At 40.8% G+C, this 17341-nt stretch overlaps 2 protein-coding genes across 3 annotated transcripts in view; one reads left to right on the top strand and one right to left on the bottom strand.

The window, feature by feature from the left end:
• The window catches only part of LOC131688521 (tubulin polymerization-promoting protein homolog), a 43663-nt gene that overhangs the window by 24749 nt on the left and 1573 nt on the right, over nucleotides 1-17341 (top strand). Inside the window, exon 1 of one of the 2 annotated variants that reach the window (XM_058972821.1) lies at nucleotides 17177-17315. The exons of the other annotated variant lie outside the window; for it this stretch is intronic. Coding sequence (XP_058828804.1) covers nucleotides 17290-17315 — 26 coding nt within the window. The 5' untranslated portion in view covers nucleotides 17177-17289. Of the gene's footprint in view, nucleotides 1-17176; nucleotides 17316-17341 lie in introns of those variants that run through there. 2 annotated transcript variants of the gene reach the window in all.
• Nucleotides 3687-12386, bottom strand: LOC131687945 (uncharacterized). Its single transcript, XM_058972045.1, has 2 exons — nucleotides 9158-12386; nucleotides 3687-5104 (listed from the first exon to the last, which is right to left on the bottom strand). The coding sequence occupies exons 1-2, from the start codon at nucleotides 12384-12386 to the stop codon at nucleotides 3687-3689; spliced, it is 4647 nt and encodes a 1548-aa protein (XP_058828028.1).

Consider the following 17341-nt stretch of genomic DNA (forward strand, 5'->3'; position numbering starts at 1 on the left):
GCTTCTCTATGGGCGACACACGTACGTGTGTTCTGGTCTGTGTCTTACACACGTCTGGCTTTGAGAAAAGTTGTGATACTCATATTTATAGGTTTCAGCATTTATGTTGATTCGCATTAAAAGTAGTTTTTGAACTATTTAAACAAGTTTTGCACAGTAAATAAGGTATTAGTAGCAAGCGTTGAACGTTTTCCTTTCGATTTATGAAACAAGAATAGCAATTTGTTTAGTAGGAGGAAAGTTATTAAGTTTCAAAGTGTACGTAACGCTTCCGTTTTGAAAGTATTGAAATGACACCCAGTATAGTAAAGAAAGACGTAAGTCCTACGTCAAAAGTCTCTCTGGGTTGCTGCGGACCCCCATGGATGAACGTCGATTTTGTATGCTAAGCACTGCTAATAATATGCTATTTTCAGTTTGTTAGGAAACAAGACTTGAGACATCAATCTGCACTCGAAAATATATTTTTCTTCGCGAACCCCCAGCAATGATTTCACGGCCCCCTAGGGGTCCGCGAACCCTTGATTGAGAATCACTGTATGGTTCAAATCGTTTCATAGGACTCCCTACCCAAAACACAAGACATAGTTATCAGCAAACCGTCTTTATTAGGACGAGCACCTAATGAAAAAAATTGAATTAGAAAAATTCTTCTATTATCTTGATTTACCTTGGCACTTGTTAATGATTAGTTCTGTGCCTTTATGCATGAATAATGATATTTGATAATTATATCAACATTGTATAGTTTTTATTCCGTTCAACACTAATTTTGTGACTATTCATGATAAAAAATCAACTGAATTAAAATGCGTATTATTGTGAAATTCTCGACAAGTACATGGTTAGGGTTTATAAACCATGTGAGGGTTTCTACTATAGAGGAATTCTGCGAAGATCGGAAAATAGACCATCTTAGATTCCTATGAAACTTTACACGTTTCACCGGCATGGAAGACCAAAAATTTTCCACAATCAGTAAGATTATTTTGACTAAGGAGTAATTTTTTAAAAGGGCGTTTCTACGTACATTATTTTACAAATTTTTTTGTTCGATTATTTTATTTCATACAGCAAAGCTTTCCGAGAACAAGTTTCAGGGAAAAAATATTTATGTACGAAAAAAATATACACTGAAAAAAAGTGCCGATTTTAAAAAATAAAAATTGGTGTTAAAAATTTAAATTGTAAAAAAACCCATTTTTTATATTTTTTATATTTTGTCAATAAAAACCTCAAGAGAAAAGAAACATTTTGAATGTGATTGTATGATGGAGAACTTATCGGTAAAAAAGTTTTTCCAACAATAACTTTAACCATGTTTTTAAATTTCATGCTAATTGACATACAAAACTGTATTTTTATTACGGAATATAATTGTAAGTATCATTTCAAATCGAAATGCATTTAACAAAAATCTTCCAAAATGCGATAGTTTCCGAGATATTTGGAATTTTGTTTCAACAAAAACGTGTATTTCGTGTGATTATGCCCTTTTTAAAAGTAATTCGCGTTACCCCATCAAAAAATGTCAAAAATCAAATGTTTATCGTTTTAAAGACGTAAAATAAACTTTTTCAGTATATTTGGATCATGGATAAGCTTTCAATAAAAAAGTTTTCCTAACAACAAGTTTTGACATATTTTTAATAATTCATACTATTTGCAGTCAAAAATACAATTTTCTTTTTGAATATGATTCTAGACGCTATTTTAAATCAATGATGATAACAAAAATTTTCTGAAATCTAGTAGCTCTCATTTAAAATTTTATTTCAACAACGCAATTCTTTTGTTTTATTTCGACCTTTTCAGAAGTTATTCGCGTTTCTCCATCAACAACAATAAGTTTTTCAGAAGACTCTTAACATTTCCTGTAACTTTCTCTTTGACATCAAGGTGATATTGTAAACCATTTGAAAGCTATACGAAAACAATCAAAATACTATTGAACCGTTTAGAATCATATTCAAAAAGAAAATGGTATTTTTGACTGCACACAGTATGAGTTATAAAAATATGTCAAAAGTTGTTGATAAGAAAACATTTTGAAGTAGAATTCTTCTAACGTTTCAATATGGGGGTCCCTTTTCAAAAATTTCTGCTGAGACATTTTCCCAGTCTTCAAATGCGAATAACTTCCCTTGTACTGATCGAAATCGCTATATTTTTGCACTATCTGATCGGAAACATGTGCACGTATATTGTATTTGATCCCGTTAAATGTACGTCTATTATAGGTAACGAAAATACTGTAATTTGTAAAGGTGGTAATTATCTGGGCTGTATGGTCCGTACAATTCAACCAAGCAGCGAGCGTTGCTAGGACTGCCTCTTTTTTATCAAATGAACTTCGCCAGGTATAAAAACTGCACATAAGAGTAAATTCGTCAGTTTGCTTTCTGACCTCGTAGTAGCTGCTACGCTTTGTGCCAGCTTAAACTCTTCGGTTGGAATATATTCAATGACTGCCACCAGGCATCATTCCATCCAATGATGCACGGGCGTGGCGTGCATACAATGATCAGCACACGTCTCAGAAAAAGCAGAACGCTCTTTTTTCGGAGTTCAATACGCGGATTGCAAGTGTGCACGTGCGACGGGATAGTTGAGTGCGCTCTTAAATTATGCGTGGCGGGCTCAGATAAATTCATCATTTGGTTAATTTTCTTTTGGCAAGCAGTAGTACGATTAACTATGACGATTTTATTAGCATTAGTTGTTGTGTTGTGTGAAGAAGATGATGTTGGCTTATTGGATACTGATATAACTGCCAACTGATACTGATATATGTTTCTGCCGTTGATTTGATACTCGGGGCAAACTGGGACAACTTTTTACATATCATCTATGTATATACTGCTATGAGCACAGTTTAATTGTATAACTGCTGCATGTATGACGGGATTTGTACATCCACATTAAGACCGGTGATGTCGCTTACCCTACGTTGTGATTCCTTTTTCTTCGATGTCACCAGAATTTTCCGGTTGGCACGAGGGTGATAATGGGTCCACGTACCCTACTTGCAGCATGCAAGTTTACCTGGCGCAGGTAACGAAGATCCCCGATGAGCAGCAGTAGAACGACGATCACCCAATAGCAGCTCGCAATTAAGGCGAGCGAAAAACAAAACTGCACGGGAAGCAGCGAATGCTTACAGTGACTGCTATTAGCAGTAGAACTAAACAGCAGCAGCAATGAAGAACTTAGTACAAGAGTTTTCGGGCTGACTAAACACGGCACTTTTCACTGTACTGAACACATTTATTCACCTACATACGGGTTACACATTGCATGTACTTGAAAACTAATTACACTAATTAAGGGATCGAAAGAAGAGCGATCTGATTTGCTTGTAGGTTTATTCTCGACTGTTTCATTCTCACAGTGTGAGCTAATGTTGGCTCACCACATCGTATCATCCCGGTTGCCAGAAGGGCCAGAAAAACCGGTATAACTGGCGCCCGGTAGCACCGATCCTTGCGTGAGAATGGAACTTCTCACGCAGTGGGGCCAAAAGTTTTGCGTGAACCAACATACTCGCCGCCTTGAACGAATATGTTCAACACAAAAACGTAAACAAACAGCATAGATTCTTACAGCTAGTTCACAATAAATTTTGCTCTTAATTTTAACAGTTTTTAGTAATTTTCTGCTTAAAGTTATGTTGTATCCGAACTCCGTTAGGTTGTAGGTGCGTCGCTGATAGTTGCTGGATGTTTTTCTGCTTCGGATGCCACCGTAGAGTAAGGTAGTAGACAAATTTTAGCGATCGGACGAGTGATGATGCCACGAGCTGTACGGAGCAAAACAACTCGTGCGAGATGATCTTTGCCGGGCAAAACTGCTTCTATGCGGGCAAGTGGCCATCGAATCGGTGGTTGCATTTCGTCGACTAAGATGACCATTTTCCCCGGAACAATTTCGTTGTTGCGTTTCCATCCGCGGGTATCTTTCAGCAGCTCTTGTAGGTACTCCTTCTTCCAGTGCGACCAAAATTGCTGCACATGCACTTGCAGCTGTTGATAGTGGTCGAGTCTGTTGGCAGGTACGTTCATTAAATCTGGGTCGGGCAGGGCATGTAGTGATGAACCGACGAGAAAGTGCGCTGGTGTCAATGCAGCTAGGTCGTTGGGGTCCTCCGAAAGTGGAAGCAATGGTCGGCTATTCATGATCGCTTCGATTTGTGTTAGTACGGTACACATAGCCTCGAACGTAAGGCGAGATGAACCGAGCTGTCGGTACAAATGTTTTTTGGCTATTTTGATTGCTGCCTCCCACAGGCCGCCAAAGTGAGGTGCCTTGGGTGGTGTCAAATGCCAGGTGATCCCTTCCTCGGCACACACAGAAGCTATTTCAGCCTGTTCAGCACGGTTATAAAATCTGGCAAACAGTTCAGCCAGCTCATTTTTTGCCCCCTCGAAATTTTTCCCGTTGTCTGAGTGGATGTGTGTGGGCCGTCCACGACGTGCGATAAATCGTCGCAGGGCACACAAGAATGCTTGAGTGGACAAATCACTGACTAATTCCAAATGCACTGCTTTGGTTGAAAAGCATACAAAGAGGCACAGGTAAGTCTTTGCAGGTGCAGCACGTTTGTGTATCGGGCGAAGGTATAGTGGGCCAGCATAGTCGACACCGGTGATGCTGAATGGACGACTTGGGATCACACGCTGGGCAGGTAACTGACCGATTTGTTGTTGGGCCAGTATTGGATTAAGACGAGTACAACGGAAGCAATTTCGTACTACGCTTTGAACCAGTCTACGGCCGCGGGGTGGCCAGAATTCCTCGCGAATCGTAGTGAGCAGCAGGCGCCCGCCGCCGTGCAGCAGTTTGCGATGAAAATGTTCAGCGATTAGTCGAGTGAACGGATGGTTGGTGGGAATAAGCGCAGGGTGCTTTGCTTGATAGGGTAACTGGGCAAGATTTAAACGACCTCCCACTCTCAACACTCTCTCTGGGTCAAAAAATGGGCTCATTCGGCGAATGTGGGACTGCTTCGGCACGGCGCTTTCCTTCTCCAGTTGCTTTATTTCTGCGGCGTATCCATCCTGCTGGGCGAGTCGGACGAGAAACGTTTTGGCATTGGCTAGTTCTGCTACGGTAAGCAGGGCAGGAAATATTCGAACCGAACCTATGTTCGAATACTTTCAAAGCGCGAAGCTTTGCGTTACTGGTTCGTATTCACAAGCTTCGCATCACAATCGCTTACCATCGTAATTGCGGACATTTGGGCGATACTTTTGCATGCTCTTCGGCGAGGACAAAGGAAGCTTCTTGTTCATTTCATTGATGTTCGGAAAGATATGTAAAAGCTTTTGCGTAGTTTTCGACGAACACGAGCTAAGCTCTTGGTTCGTGTGATCGATATTTTTGAAACAGTTACACGGAGCTTCGAAGCGATGTTCGCGAACACAAAAGAAAGATTACCTCGAAGTATTTCAGAATCGCGAACACCGAAGGATTATATCAATTTAGCATCGCGAGGGCCATCGCTAACATGTTCGCCGGACGATATTAGTTTTCTTTATTCAAATACCTACCTACTAGTTATGCAAAAAAAGTATATTCTAGACAGAGGCCTTGTATTAAGGGTGGAATACACAGAAAAAAATATTTTGTAATTTTAAGTTTATTGTCATGCACATATTTGGAGCATGAATATAAATGTAAAATTAAGTTCCACTAAAAATCCACCCGACTTGTCGTGCTTTATTCAACGAATTTTATTATAATTCTACACGTGGATTGAAAATTACAGTTTCTTCAAACGGAAAACCAATGCACTTCAATGTATTTTTCACACGCTTATTGCTGTAAAATGAATGACATGTAATATTACACGAATGAAAGTGTAACATTGAATGCTTTCAGATGCTCCAATTGAGTGCATTGATTTTTACGTAATTTTCAATCATAGTTTTGATTCAATCTTTGTATGTTTACATTCGTATTGATTTACATGTCGTTTAAATTTCATTATTTTTTTGTGTGTAGGTGAAAAATAATTGTGACAATGTGTAACTTATGGATGCTGGGGTTAACTGAAAAGTGACGTAACAAGTTTATTTAAGATACCCTACTGATATATTACCATTAGGGATAAAATCAAGATTTCGTGACAGGGCGGGGATAAATTTTCAAATGAAATAAATTAGGGCTAGAAAATGAAGTTAAACACAATGTATACAACGTATTGAGTGGCTCGCTTATCTTAGTCATGTTCCTATGTCAGTTTCTTGAGGATCCAGTTATGTCAGTTTCTTGAGGATAAAGATATCGATATCCATTCAAAGGAAAAAATCGATTATCAGTTAAATAAATAACGTCATGATGTGTATGATGAATCCTAGAAATAAATAGGGAATGTCAATAAACTCGACCATTCCCGATTCATATATGGCGGTTCTGGTCGTTTTGTAAATCTTGTTTTCGACTAACAGTAAAACCATTTTGATTCAGAAGTATGTTTTAGAAGGGCGCATGTTTTTTCGTGCACTTATTTAAAAAAACGCTTTGAATCCATCTACCAGTGTGATGAGACATTTTTATAACTGTTTTCGAATATTATATCGGTTGAGAACTTTTAGAACGTGATATTTCGAGAAATTTTGAAAGTGAAATTAAATCAGTTGTAAAGTTATAGAAAATAGCCTTTTAAAATGAACGGACAATCGAATTATTACTAATACTTTATGAATACATTATCTAAGTTCTTCATTCAATGCAATATGTATGCAAAAAGTTAAAAACTGGATTTCCCTTGAGAACTGGGCCAAAAAATCGAAAAAAATGTGTTGGAGATCCGAGAACTAGAACAGAAATTGTAACCCTTGGACCTCTGAAGTGCATGCGTACAAAATGCTATAGTCTAATGTTTGTTTTCATTCATTTCATTTAATAATTTTCAGTTGAGCAATTCTGTCGTAAACTGCATTGTGGAGCGAGGGTCATAACTTCCTAAATTTAAGTGTTCCTATTAATTTAGTACACTCTCTTTAACATAAACTACTCTAACGAATGAACGAATGGGAGTAGGTTCGATAAATTTTGAAAGAAGCCGTTAAATCAACCACTTAAGGGATTACACCACCGCAAAATTAAAAAAAAAATCGAAATTGATCTTGATTGATTTTATTATTCCATATCAACATTTGAATAGGGCTAATAAGATTTGTGAACAAACTTTTGTTTTGCTGATTTCTCTTAATTTGTTATCATTTCAACACAGAAAACATTTGAAATCGATTCTACCAAGGACAAAGATGTTGATTCATGTGTATTTTTCATAAAATTCAACTCTGTAGCGGAAAAATGAGCGAAATAAGTTTGTTTACAAAAGTCTCATTAGCCCTTTTGAAGAATTACTATTGTATTGATCTTAAATATGGGTCTTCAAAATAATATATCAAAATATGGAATGCGACAAAAAGCGAATAATAATGGAAAGACAGTATTCGAAAAAGTTCGAGTTTAGAACGACTTTCATTCTACTTGGAGTTATTTATTTCGCTTCTCATTTTCCGAGATTTCCCTTACATAAAGCATTTCGGCTATAACTGATTCAAAAAAAAAAAAAATACGGGGGGCCCTAATGATTTCTTTCTTTTATTTTTTATTAGTAAAAGTCAAATAAGGGAAGATTACATCATGGAGAAGATAAACCAAATTTTGTCCTTTTCAGAATTGTTTTTGGATTTCCAACAAAAAAAAATCACTAGAACATTGTTTGTAGGTTCTTTGCGTTTCTCCATCAGTAATTAGTTAACAAATACAATACAAACAAGTTGGAATATCCTTCTCATTATTTATCACAAAACACATGTACAGGAGTCAGGAAATAAATTTCATAGAAGTGGAACATGTAATAAGTTTGACACTTCATTTATTAAGTGAACAGATTCTGTCGAAAATGTTTGAAAATAAATATTTTGTCTCTTGTGATTAGGTAATCAACCAATAAACTTTCAATAAAACAATATTATAAAAATCATTTGGAAGCTTTCCTCTTGGTTTGGTACAGATGCCAAGAAATTATAATTCAATTAATGACAATAATAATGGATTCAAGTATGTAGGTATTTGTTAATAAATTCATTTGGTAAAATTAAAAACAACGTTTAACACCCAAATCATCGCATATTATTGAGTGAATATGACTAGCCGATTTAGGAATGTTGCGCAAGAACGTTAGAAACCGCAACAAGTTGAAAACAAAGGCCAACGGACTACGCCTAACTACCCCTCAGTGGATGCATTGCGATTTTTTTTAGAAATTTGGGCGAAGCGAATTGATCAAAACTTTTGTACATTATAATGTATCATTTCATCCAAAAGAGTCATTTCACCAAAAAACATTTTTTCACGCTGAAACCCTTACCCCCTTAAACATACTTTATACATCTTCACCTTGGCAGGGAAAATATATTCCGATTGAAGAAGAAAAGACGAGTTTGCAATCAAAGCAGCTAGTAAACATAATTGTATTCCGAAAAAAAAGAATTTGAATTTCACTACCACTACGCTCATTCAAACTCGTGGCTCATAAATTGGTAAGGTATGCGACGCACCTAATCGGTAAATCCTAAATTATAATCTTAAAATAATCCATTTTATTTATACTCAAAATAAGATTTACAGTTTATGATTTTAAGACAGATAGTCACGTAGCGAACATGTTCGCGGTGGCTTCATGATGCTGATGCTTGAAGCGATATAAAACTTCGATGTTCGCGATTCTCAAATAAACGAGGCATTCGCTTTATATGTGTTCACCGAATATCGCTTCGAAACTCTGTGGAAATGTTCCAAAAACGCAAAAACCACGAGCCAAGAGCTTACCTCGTGTTCGACGATGTGTGCTTCTAAGGTTAATGTGAACTTTTTCGAACATTGTAAAGAGCGAACTAGATGCGAAGCTCGCTTCATCCGAGCAGAGATAAGTTTTACCCCTAAATGTTCGCAGCGATTGTGTCAAACTCATCGATTGCATGTGGTATGCTTGAGAAGGTGCTTCGTGAAGCTTCGAACAGCAATCAATTCATTTTTCGAAATTTTCCTGCCCTGACGGTAAGTGATTGGTCGACCGGAATGGGGGATGGCGAAGGTTGGGTTCGTGCTTTTGAACGGGTGTTGGTGACAAATCGCATACAATATCCGATGACGTGGAGTAATCGGCTGTAGGAAGACCAACGGAGAAACCAGGGATGAACGGTAGGAACTGCTTGGGTGAGTGCAACCGTAGTTTTTAACTCCAGCTCTTCTGCTGGCACGCCTGGGGGAATGAAGATTGGCCAATCTTGTGGTGACAGTGACAACCAGCCTGGGGCACAGCTCCACAAGTCGCTTTGTAGAAATTCGTCGACTGACATGCCGCGCGAGACCAGGTCGGCAGGGTTTTCAGCTCCGGGAACGTGATTCCACTGACATCCGTTCGTGTACTGCTGTATTTCCGAGACTCTGTTTGCGACGAAGGTCGGCCAGACGTTCGGAGGTGATCGTAACCACTGTAGAGTGACTGCGGAATCTGACCAAAAGTACGATGCAGAAACGTTGACGTCGATGGCCTTTTTGATTCGCGCGTGTAGATGAGCGGCTAGCACGGCTGCGCATAATTCCAAACGGGCGATGGTGATTCGTTTCAGCGGGGCTACTCGGGATTTCGACGCTAGCAGTTGAATCCTCACCTTTCCTTGGTCGTCTTCACATCGGGCGTACGTACAAGCTCCATATGCTGCCTGGGAAGCATCCGCGAAAGTGTGCAGCTGTATAACGGAACTCGGAAGTAATGCATATCTGTTGACATGGTGCTCAGATATTTTCACCAGCTCTTGGTGGTAGATTTCCCATCTCGATTTGATCGGTTCTGGAACAGGATCATCCCAATCACAGGACAACAACCACAATTCCTGCATCAGGATTTTCGCACGTACGACGACGGGGGCAATGAGTCCAAGAGGGTCAAATAACTTGGCGATGTCGGAGAGGATAGACCGCTTCGTTGGAGGTTCACTGCTTGTTCGAATCTGCGAATGAAAACGGAGGTAATCTGCTTCAGGCTCCCAGCTAATTCCAAGTGCTTTGATGGTTTCGTGGGGACTAAAGTGCAACGCGGACTGCGTGCCGATTTGATCGTCGGAGAGACCTTGGAGGACTTCCAGACAGTTCGACGTCCATTTTCTGAGCTCGAATCCTCCTTTCTGCAGAAGTTCGCTCAGCTCTACTCGCATACGGATAGCTTCTTCAATTGTTTCAGCTCCACCGATGAAATCGTCGACGTAAAAACTCTTTTTCAATGCTGGACCGCCTACCGGGTACGCATCACCTTCATCCACCGCTAGTTGCTGGAGAGTTCGTGTCGCTAAGAACGATGATGGACCTAAGCCGTAAGTAACGGTCAGTAGTTCGTACGTCTGTACTGGAGAATGTTGGGAGAATCGCCACAGAATGCGTTGTAACGGTGTGTCGTCAGAGTGGACCTGTACCTGCCTGTACATTTTGGCAATATCTCCGACGAGAGCAACGGGAAAGGTTCGAAACCGCAAGATAATGTTCAGCAGATCGTCCTGCACCACGGGACCAACGCAAAGAGCTTCATTGAGGGAGAAGCCGGAAGAAGTTTTCGCAGAGCCATCAAACACGACCCGGACCTTGGTCGTCGTACTTGCTTCCTTAATTACGGGGTGGTGAGGTAGATAGTAGGTGGGAGAGTTGCGTTCGTCGTCCGCTTCGACCAGCCGCATGTGGCCGAGGGAGAGATACTCTCGCATGAACTGATGATATTCGTCCTTCAATTTCGAGTCTCGTTCCAGTCGTCTTTCCAGATATCCGAACCGTCGCTGTGCACTGCTTCTGGATTCGCCTAGCATCACATCAAAATCAGGTTTTCGGGGGTATCGTACAACATATCTGCCTTCGGAGTCCCTAGAAACGGTAGATTGGTACAGAGATTCGCAGCGCCGTTCTTCTATCGAATAATTATCGCTCGTTGTCAGCTCTTCGGTTTTCCAAAAACGCTCCAAGCAATCCTCTAGCGAAAGCATTGAAACAGTGACTGCATTGCAAGTGGTGGGCGTAGGAGCAGTCTGCTCGGGGGGGTTTGTGCTAGCCGAGCCTACGATAATCCAGCCGAAGACGCTGTCGACCAGAATCGGAAGATTTCTATCAAGCTGAATGCGTGCAGCGCTGGGGAAGAAGGAGTAGAAGTGCCGAGCACCCAAAACCATGTCGATCGGTTGACTTTCGTTGAAGGATGGATCAGCCAGAAGCAACCCCTTCGGAATCTTCCATCCCACAGTTGAAACACTTTGCGAAGGGAGATTTGCCGTCACTTTGTCCATCACCAAGAAGTTGACACCACACGAAAAGTCACCCGTCCTTGAATGTACCTGTGCAAACACCGATGCACGTACCGGCTTAGATAGCTTGCCGGCTCCCTGTACCGTAACATTCACGGGTTGTCTCCGCAATCGTAGAATTTGCGCCATGCGATTCGTGATGAGATTCGGCTGCGATGCACTGTCCAGAAGTGCACGAGCTAGATGTTCCACACCGTAGGTGTCGATGACCTTCACAATGACAGTGAGAAGAAAGACGTCTTCGCGAGGATGTTGTAGAGCAGAACTAACTTCGACCACAGGAACATTCTCAGTAGCAGCCACCGTAGATTGCGTAGATAACTCGACCACAGAAGACCCATTAGATGGCGTAGTAGAAGCGGTTGCACCAGGACTAGAGGAAGCTCCTTCGCTAACGTTCTTTCGGGAACCATCGCTCTGCCCGGAATGAAGAAGCGTATGGTGACGTCGATTGCACTTCCGACAGCTGAAATTTGAAGGACAATTGCGGACAAAATGATCACCCTTCAAGCAGTTGTGACAAAGGCGTTTGGAATTCACAAGCTGCTGACGTTCACTCGGTGAAATCCGGTTGAATTTCTGACACTTCGTCACGGAATGCGACTGGTTGCAGGCGATGCACTTTTCACCCAAACTTGCAGTCGACGCACACGAAGTAAAGCGGAACTGAGAGTGGAGATGATTCTTCTTTGGTGGATGAGCTGAAATACCAGAAGTTGACGCTGATTCTACTGTATGATGGTTCACAGAGATGGATTCTAGCACTCGTGTTCTCCGCTGCAGAAACTCGATGAGACAGGCGTAGTCCGGATTCGCTACCGTCGACGCATGGTCCTCCCATGCCTTCAGTGAATCATCGTGGAGGCGCGTACACAGCAGATGTTCCAATATAGTGCTCCAAGCGTCGGTTGGTTCTCCCAGTTGATGCAAGATTTTCGTATGCCGCTCGAACTCGTCAACCAACCCATGTAGTGATGCAGCTGACTCCTTCTTCATGCGCGGGATGTCGAAGAGTGCCTGCATATGCCGCTTCTTTAGCAAGTAGTCATTCGAATACCGATTCTCCAATGTCTGTCAAGCCAAAACGTAGTTAGCGGAACTGATACCAATCGACTCGATCAACTGAGCAGCTTCCCCCTTGACAGCTGCCCGCAAATAGTGAAATTTTTGAATATCCGGCACCTCCGGATTTAAATGAATGAGCGCCAAGAATGTATCATGGAATGCAAGCCATTGCATGTAGTCTCCATTAAATTCGGGCAAAGAAATCGTCGGCAACTTGATACCAGAGAGAGTGGAGGACACGTGTGGGGGAACAGGGCTCCGATTGTTAGGAATAGGAGGCAATTTTGAAATGAGACTGGCTTTTATTTCAAATAGCCGAGGTTCAAAGGATGCACGAGTGGCAGCGTGCTCTGCCCTACCTTCATCGGTCGTCTCGTTGTCCTCAAGCTGCGCCTGTACTGTCTCCAGGTTGTTCCATACTCCATTCAGGTACTCGAGCCTCAATGTCACCTGCGTATGGTCCCGTTGAGCGTCGTATCCGGCAGCAAACGCCTCTGCCCGACCCAGAGCAGCAAGCAGTGTGTCCCGTCGTGCAAGCAGCTGACCTCGTGACTGCCCTTCCGCCATTTTGTAAAGCGGGACGATGGATCAGGAGCGCGTCGATGTCTGATGAACGACCTGCAGACCAGAGGACCAAAAGTAGACCCACAAAACGTGGTAAAGAAACTTGGAAAGGTGCTCACCTGTTCCAAGGCAAAAAGTGCCTTGTATTGTATACAGCCAACAGGAACTCGTTGCAGTACCGACCGTACTGGATTACAATAAAACCTTCCGGAATTGCCAGACCACGCCAGCAGAAATCGCCGAAAAGCTCCAAAGAAGGTACTTCAATGCGCGTATGGCAGGAACAGTTGATAAAAGTGCACGATAGCAGCACCACAGCAGGGATTGCCAAGGCTAGGGACGCCACAGCAACAGCAGCAACCAGCAAAATCCACGACACGTGTTACAACAGCTAGGGACGCTGTAAAGCAAGCAGCAAATGCCACGGACACAGCTCCAAAAACCAGCAAAAAACTAGGCACGGATTTCCACAGCTAACAATTTAGTGGTAAAGTCGTCGCAGCAGGATTTGCCACGATCCGGAATGCCACAGCAGGAACCAGCTAACAGCATACAACGATCAACGCAGCTAGGGACGCCACGAAGTACAATGGTCCAATTGTCCGATGGCAAAATGGCGCCTTGAACCCAGCGACAATGCCACCAAGCCTTGCCGAATAGCAGCAATTGTCGACCAGGAACAAATTGAGCCGTCGAAGTATGCAAAGAAATGCGAAGAAAATCTAGAGGGCACCTGCGATACCCGCAAAACAATTTGGACAGGTAATTACCTTGCGCCCGTTAAATCGAGCCTTGTAGTAATAATATGCAGCAAGCAGCGGGTGATGAATCCGAAATCTCCTTCGTAGAACCTCCTTTCGTACCGGCTTCCAAAATGGCGATGCTCAATGGAAGGCACTGCACGCGGTCCGGACAGAAATCCTGGTCACGGCACCAAAAATTATGATGTCGCTTACCCTACGTTGTGATTCCTTTTTCTTCGATGTCACCAGAATTTTCCGGTTGGCACGAGGGTGATAATGGGTCCACGTACCCTACTTGCAGCATGCAAGTTTACCTGGCGCAGGTAACGAAGATCCCCGATGAGCAGCAGTAGAACGACGATCACCCAATAGCAGCTCGCAATTAAGGCGAGCGAAAAACAAAACTGCACGGGAAGCAGCGAATGCTTACAGTGACTGCTATTAGCAGTAGAACTAAACAGCAGCAGCAATGAAGAACTTAGTACAAGAGTTTTCGGGCTGACTAAACACGGCACTTTTCACTGTACTGAACACATTTATTCACCTACATACGGGTTACACATTGCATGTACTTGAAAACTAATTACACTAATTAAGGGATCGAAAGAAGAGCGATCTGATTTGCTTGTAGGTTTATTCTCGACTGTTTCATTCTCACAGTGTGAGCTAATGTTGGCTCACCACATCGTATCATCCCGGTTGCCAGAAGGGCCAGAAAAACCGGTATAACTGGCGCCCGGTAGCACCGATCCTTGCGTGAGAATGGAACTTCTCACGCAGTGGGGCCAAAAGTTTTGCGTGAACCAACAACCGGTTTATTTTATGTTCAGCTAAATGAAACTAGTGAAATGCTCCATTAAAAGTAATGTCCTGGCACCAGCGATACCAGATTTACAGACATATCGGAGTTCTACAGACTTTTGATAGCCTACAGTCGTGATTAGAAATCTACAGACTTTTAAAAGAGCAATAGTATTTAGCAAAATTGTACTAGAATAACTGTATTCGACTATGAGTGATTCCTTCATTAATAGTATTCTAATTTCAATCTATTTTTAAATTAATATTCTAGTGTAACTAGGATTTACACAACCATCTAGGGACATTCACAGACATTTTAATTATTTTTCTACAGATATTTCATAAAAACATGTGGCATCGCTGCCTGGCACTACATTCGTTGTTGGTTATTATCATACGTGGCAACTCCACGCTAAGAAACCTGCTTGGTGAAGGTTTGAACATATTATGTATAGGGCATCCGCCTTCACTTTCTAATGCTGACATTCCACGAGCAAATGCCCTTCTGCTGGCTCTTAACTGTAGAGTAAGTACAATTTGCAGTAAGTCCAAAAACTATATGTTATCCGATTTGGCCCTTAATTTACTTTATTTGTACATGCCACACTTTGAAGTGGCCTATTTCTAACAATATTCAGCAAGACGAATGCATTTTGATCCTACTATACATATGTGTAATGAAATATTCAATAATCAGGGCCGGTGGGTAATGAGAGTAGTAAAGATAGTACTATCCACTTGAAAATAATCGAGTTGGTAATTACCCACTCGAAACTTTGGAACAAACCTAACATTTGAATTTTGCCACGCATGTGTATAGGGTGCACGTTTGAAATTTTCGAAGTATGACCAAGATTCCATTTGCACAAACGCGTCGCAAGTGATTTATGTGAATGTAATGCAAGCGTATGTAGAGGTAGATGGGGTAAAATACACCCTTAAGAAAATATAATCATAACTTTGCTATAGACTATCAATTGGGAGAATTTAATTAATGAGCCAACATGTTACTCTGAAATCACAATCGCTTTGCAAAATATTCAGGAACATGAAAAATATTCAATTTTTCAAAATCATTATAAATCGCTCTTTGAAAAATGGGCAGGGCAAAACGCACCTGTATCGAAATAACTATTTTAATGCAAAAGGTAGCAAAAATTGCAGCATTCGAATTAACAGCCTAAGTGTATTCTACTTCACTTCGGTTATGTCTCTGACATTACCTACCCATCTTTTTTTATTGAAAGTTTCTCCATGTCCCAAATATACTGAAAAAGTTTCTTTTACATCATTAAAACAATAAACATGTTATTTTCGACATTTTATGATGGGGTAACGCGAATAACTAACATGATCTAGATTTCGTGGTTGTGAATTAGTTCACAAAACCAAAACATGTCTTTATGTTTCTTTAGTGAGTTATTTCACAAAACTCGAAATATTTTTAATGGCTTCATTCATGGTTCGTGAATTGGTCCATGATTTCTAGTCTATTAGTCACGATTCACCATTCGTGCTCGTTGAATCATTCACAAAATCATAAATTTTCATGAATTCGTAAACTGGTTCATGATCCCTAGCATAGTATTTATGACTCAACATTCGTGCTCGCAAAGCAGTTCACAAAATCATAAAAATTGAACTAACTCTATTCGAACTTTTTCTTTATTCAGTGTATTATTCATGATCTGTCTGGTATGCTCATGAAATTTAGAACATATATCTCTAATAAGTTTAACTATCATGAAACCCCTTTCACAATATTTGGAATATTATTCATGGATTTAGTGTTGTTCCCTGAACTTCCATGAAATATACCATAGACATGTATAGTTTCTAACGACTAATCAGTAGATATAAGAAAACTATTGAGAGCACGAACAACGTTAAAATGAAAACTGCGCTGAGCGCCTAAACACTCCAGTTAATATTGCCACCTTAATCCGTGTAAAAAATCCGATAGTAAACTCACCAATCAAATGCCACGATAACGTTCATAGATATTACTAAAATCGTGCCTAAGCCGCAAAAATCACGTACATGAATCTCATTACTCCATGCGACAAATTGGAGGGTAAATTCACGAATAAAATATCATGATAATACGAAAAAATTAATATCGTGACAAATGTCCTCAAATCAAGAATATGAACCACATTGCGCTGCCAGAAAAATCTGATAACAATCTCATGGACAAATTCACGATAACCTACATAGAATTTACGATATGCGTAACTAACCTTCTGAACTTAGTTGAAACCATCGTTTCCCCGCTATGCACAATATGCATTTTCCAGATTAACGATCAGAAACGCCATCCATTTGATTCAATTTATGAATCTTGCAAGTACACGCTCCATGATCTAAACAGCAAATTTATGACGCGACTATTAGATAAGCAAAATTTGGTTTTGTTTATAATTCACAAAAAAAGACTAATACTATACGCGTTCGCTGTATTCTTTTATCAGTATTCGCGCCACATAAACAGGCTAGTAGAAACTTCTATCCCATTAGCACTTCAGTGTGGAAAAAATATACGACACACACATTGGACGTCGTACACATGAGATCATAGATTTGAATAGATCTGTTAACTGTAATATTGACACTGTACTGCAAAGCTTAGACTCCAAAATTCAAATTTTCATCACGTCCGTTGTATAGACATCACCTCGAGTACCAAAAGGTGTTTTAGCAGATAGTGTTGCGGAAAGAAAAAAAACGTTGTGTGGTATTTTAGATAAAAAATAATGTATTCTCATGTAGCAATCCACCGGTTGGTTGGCGGAATCATATAACCAG

This window comes from Topomyia yanbarensis, chromosome 3 (assembly GCF_030247195.1).
Source record: "Topomyia yanbarensis strain Yona2022 chromosome 3, ASM3024719v1, whole genome shotgun sequence".
Taxonomy (NCBI): Eukaryota; Metazoa; Arthropoda; class Insecta; order Diptera; family Culicidae; genus Topomyia; species Topomyia yanbarensis.

Excerpts from the sequence above, each read along its gene's own strand:
- LOC131687945 (XM_058972045.1), bottom strand. The coding sequence starts at position 12,386 with ATGCAGGCACTCTTCGACATCCCGCGCATGAAGAAGGAGTCAGCTGCA. Across the intron at positions 5,105-9,157 it reads ACTCCACGTCATCGGATATT|CAGAACTAGCCAATGCCAAA; the intron begins GTATGCGATTTG and ends TGCTTACCGTAG.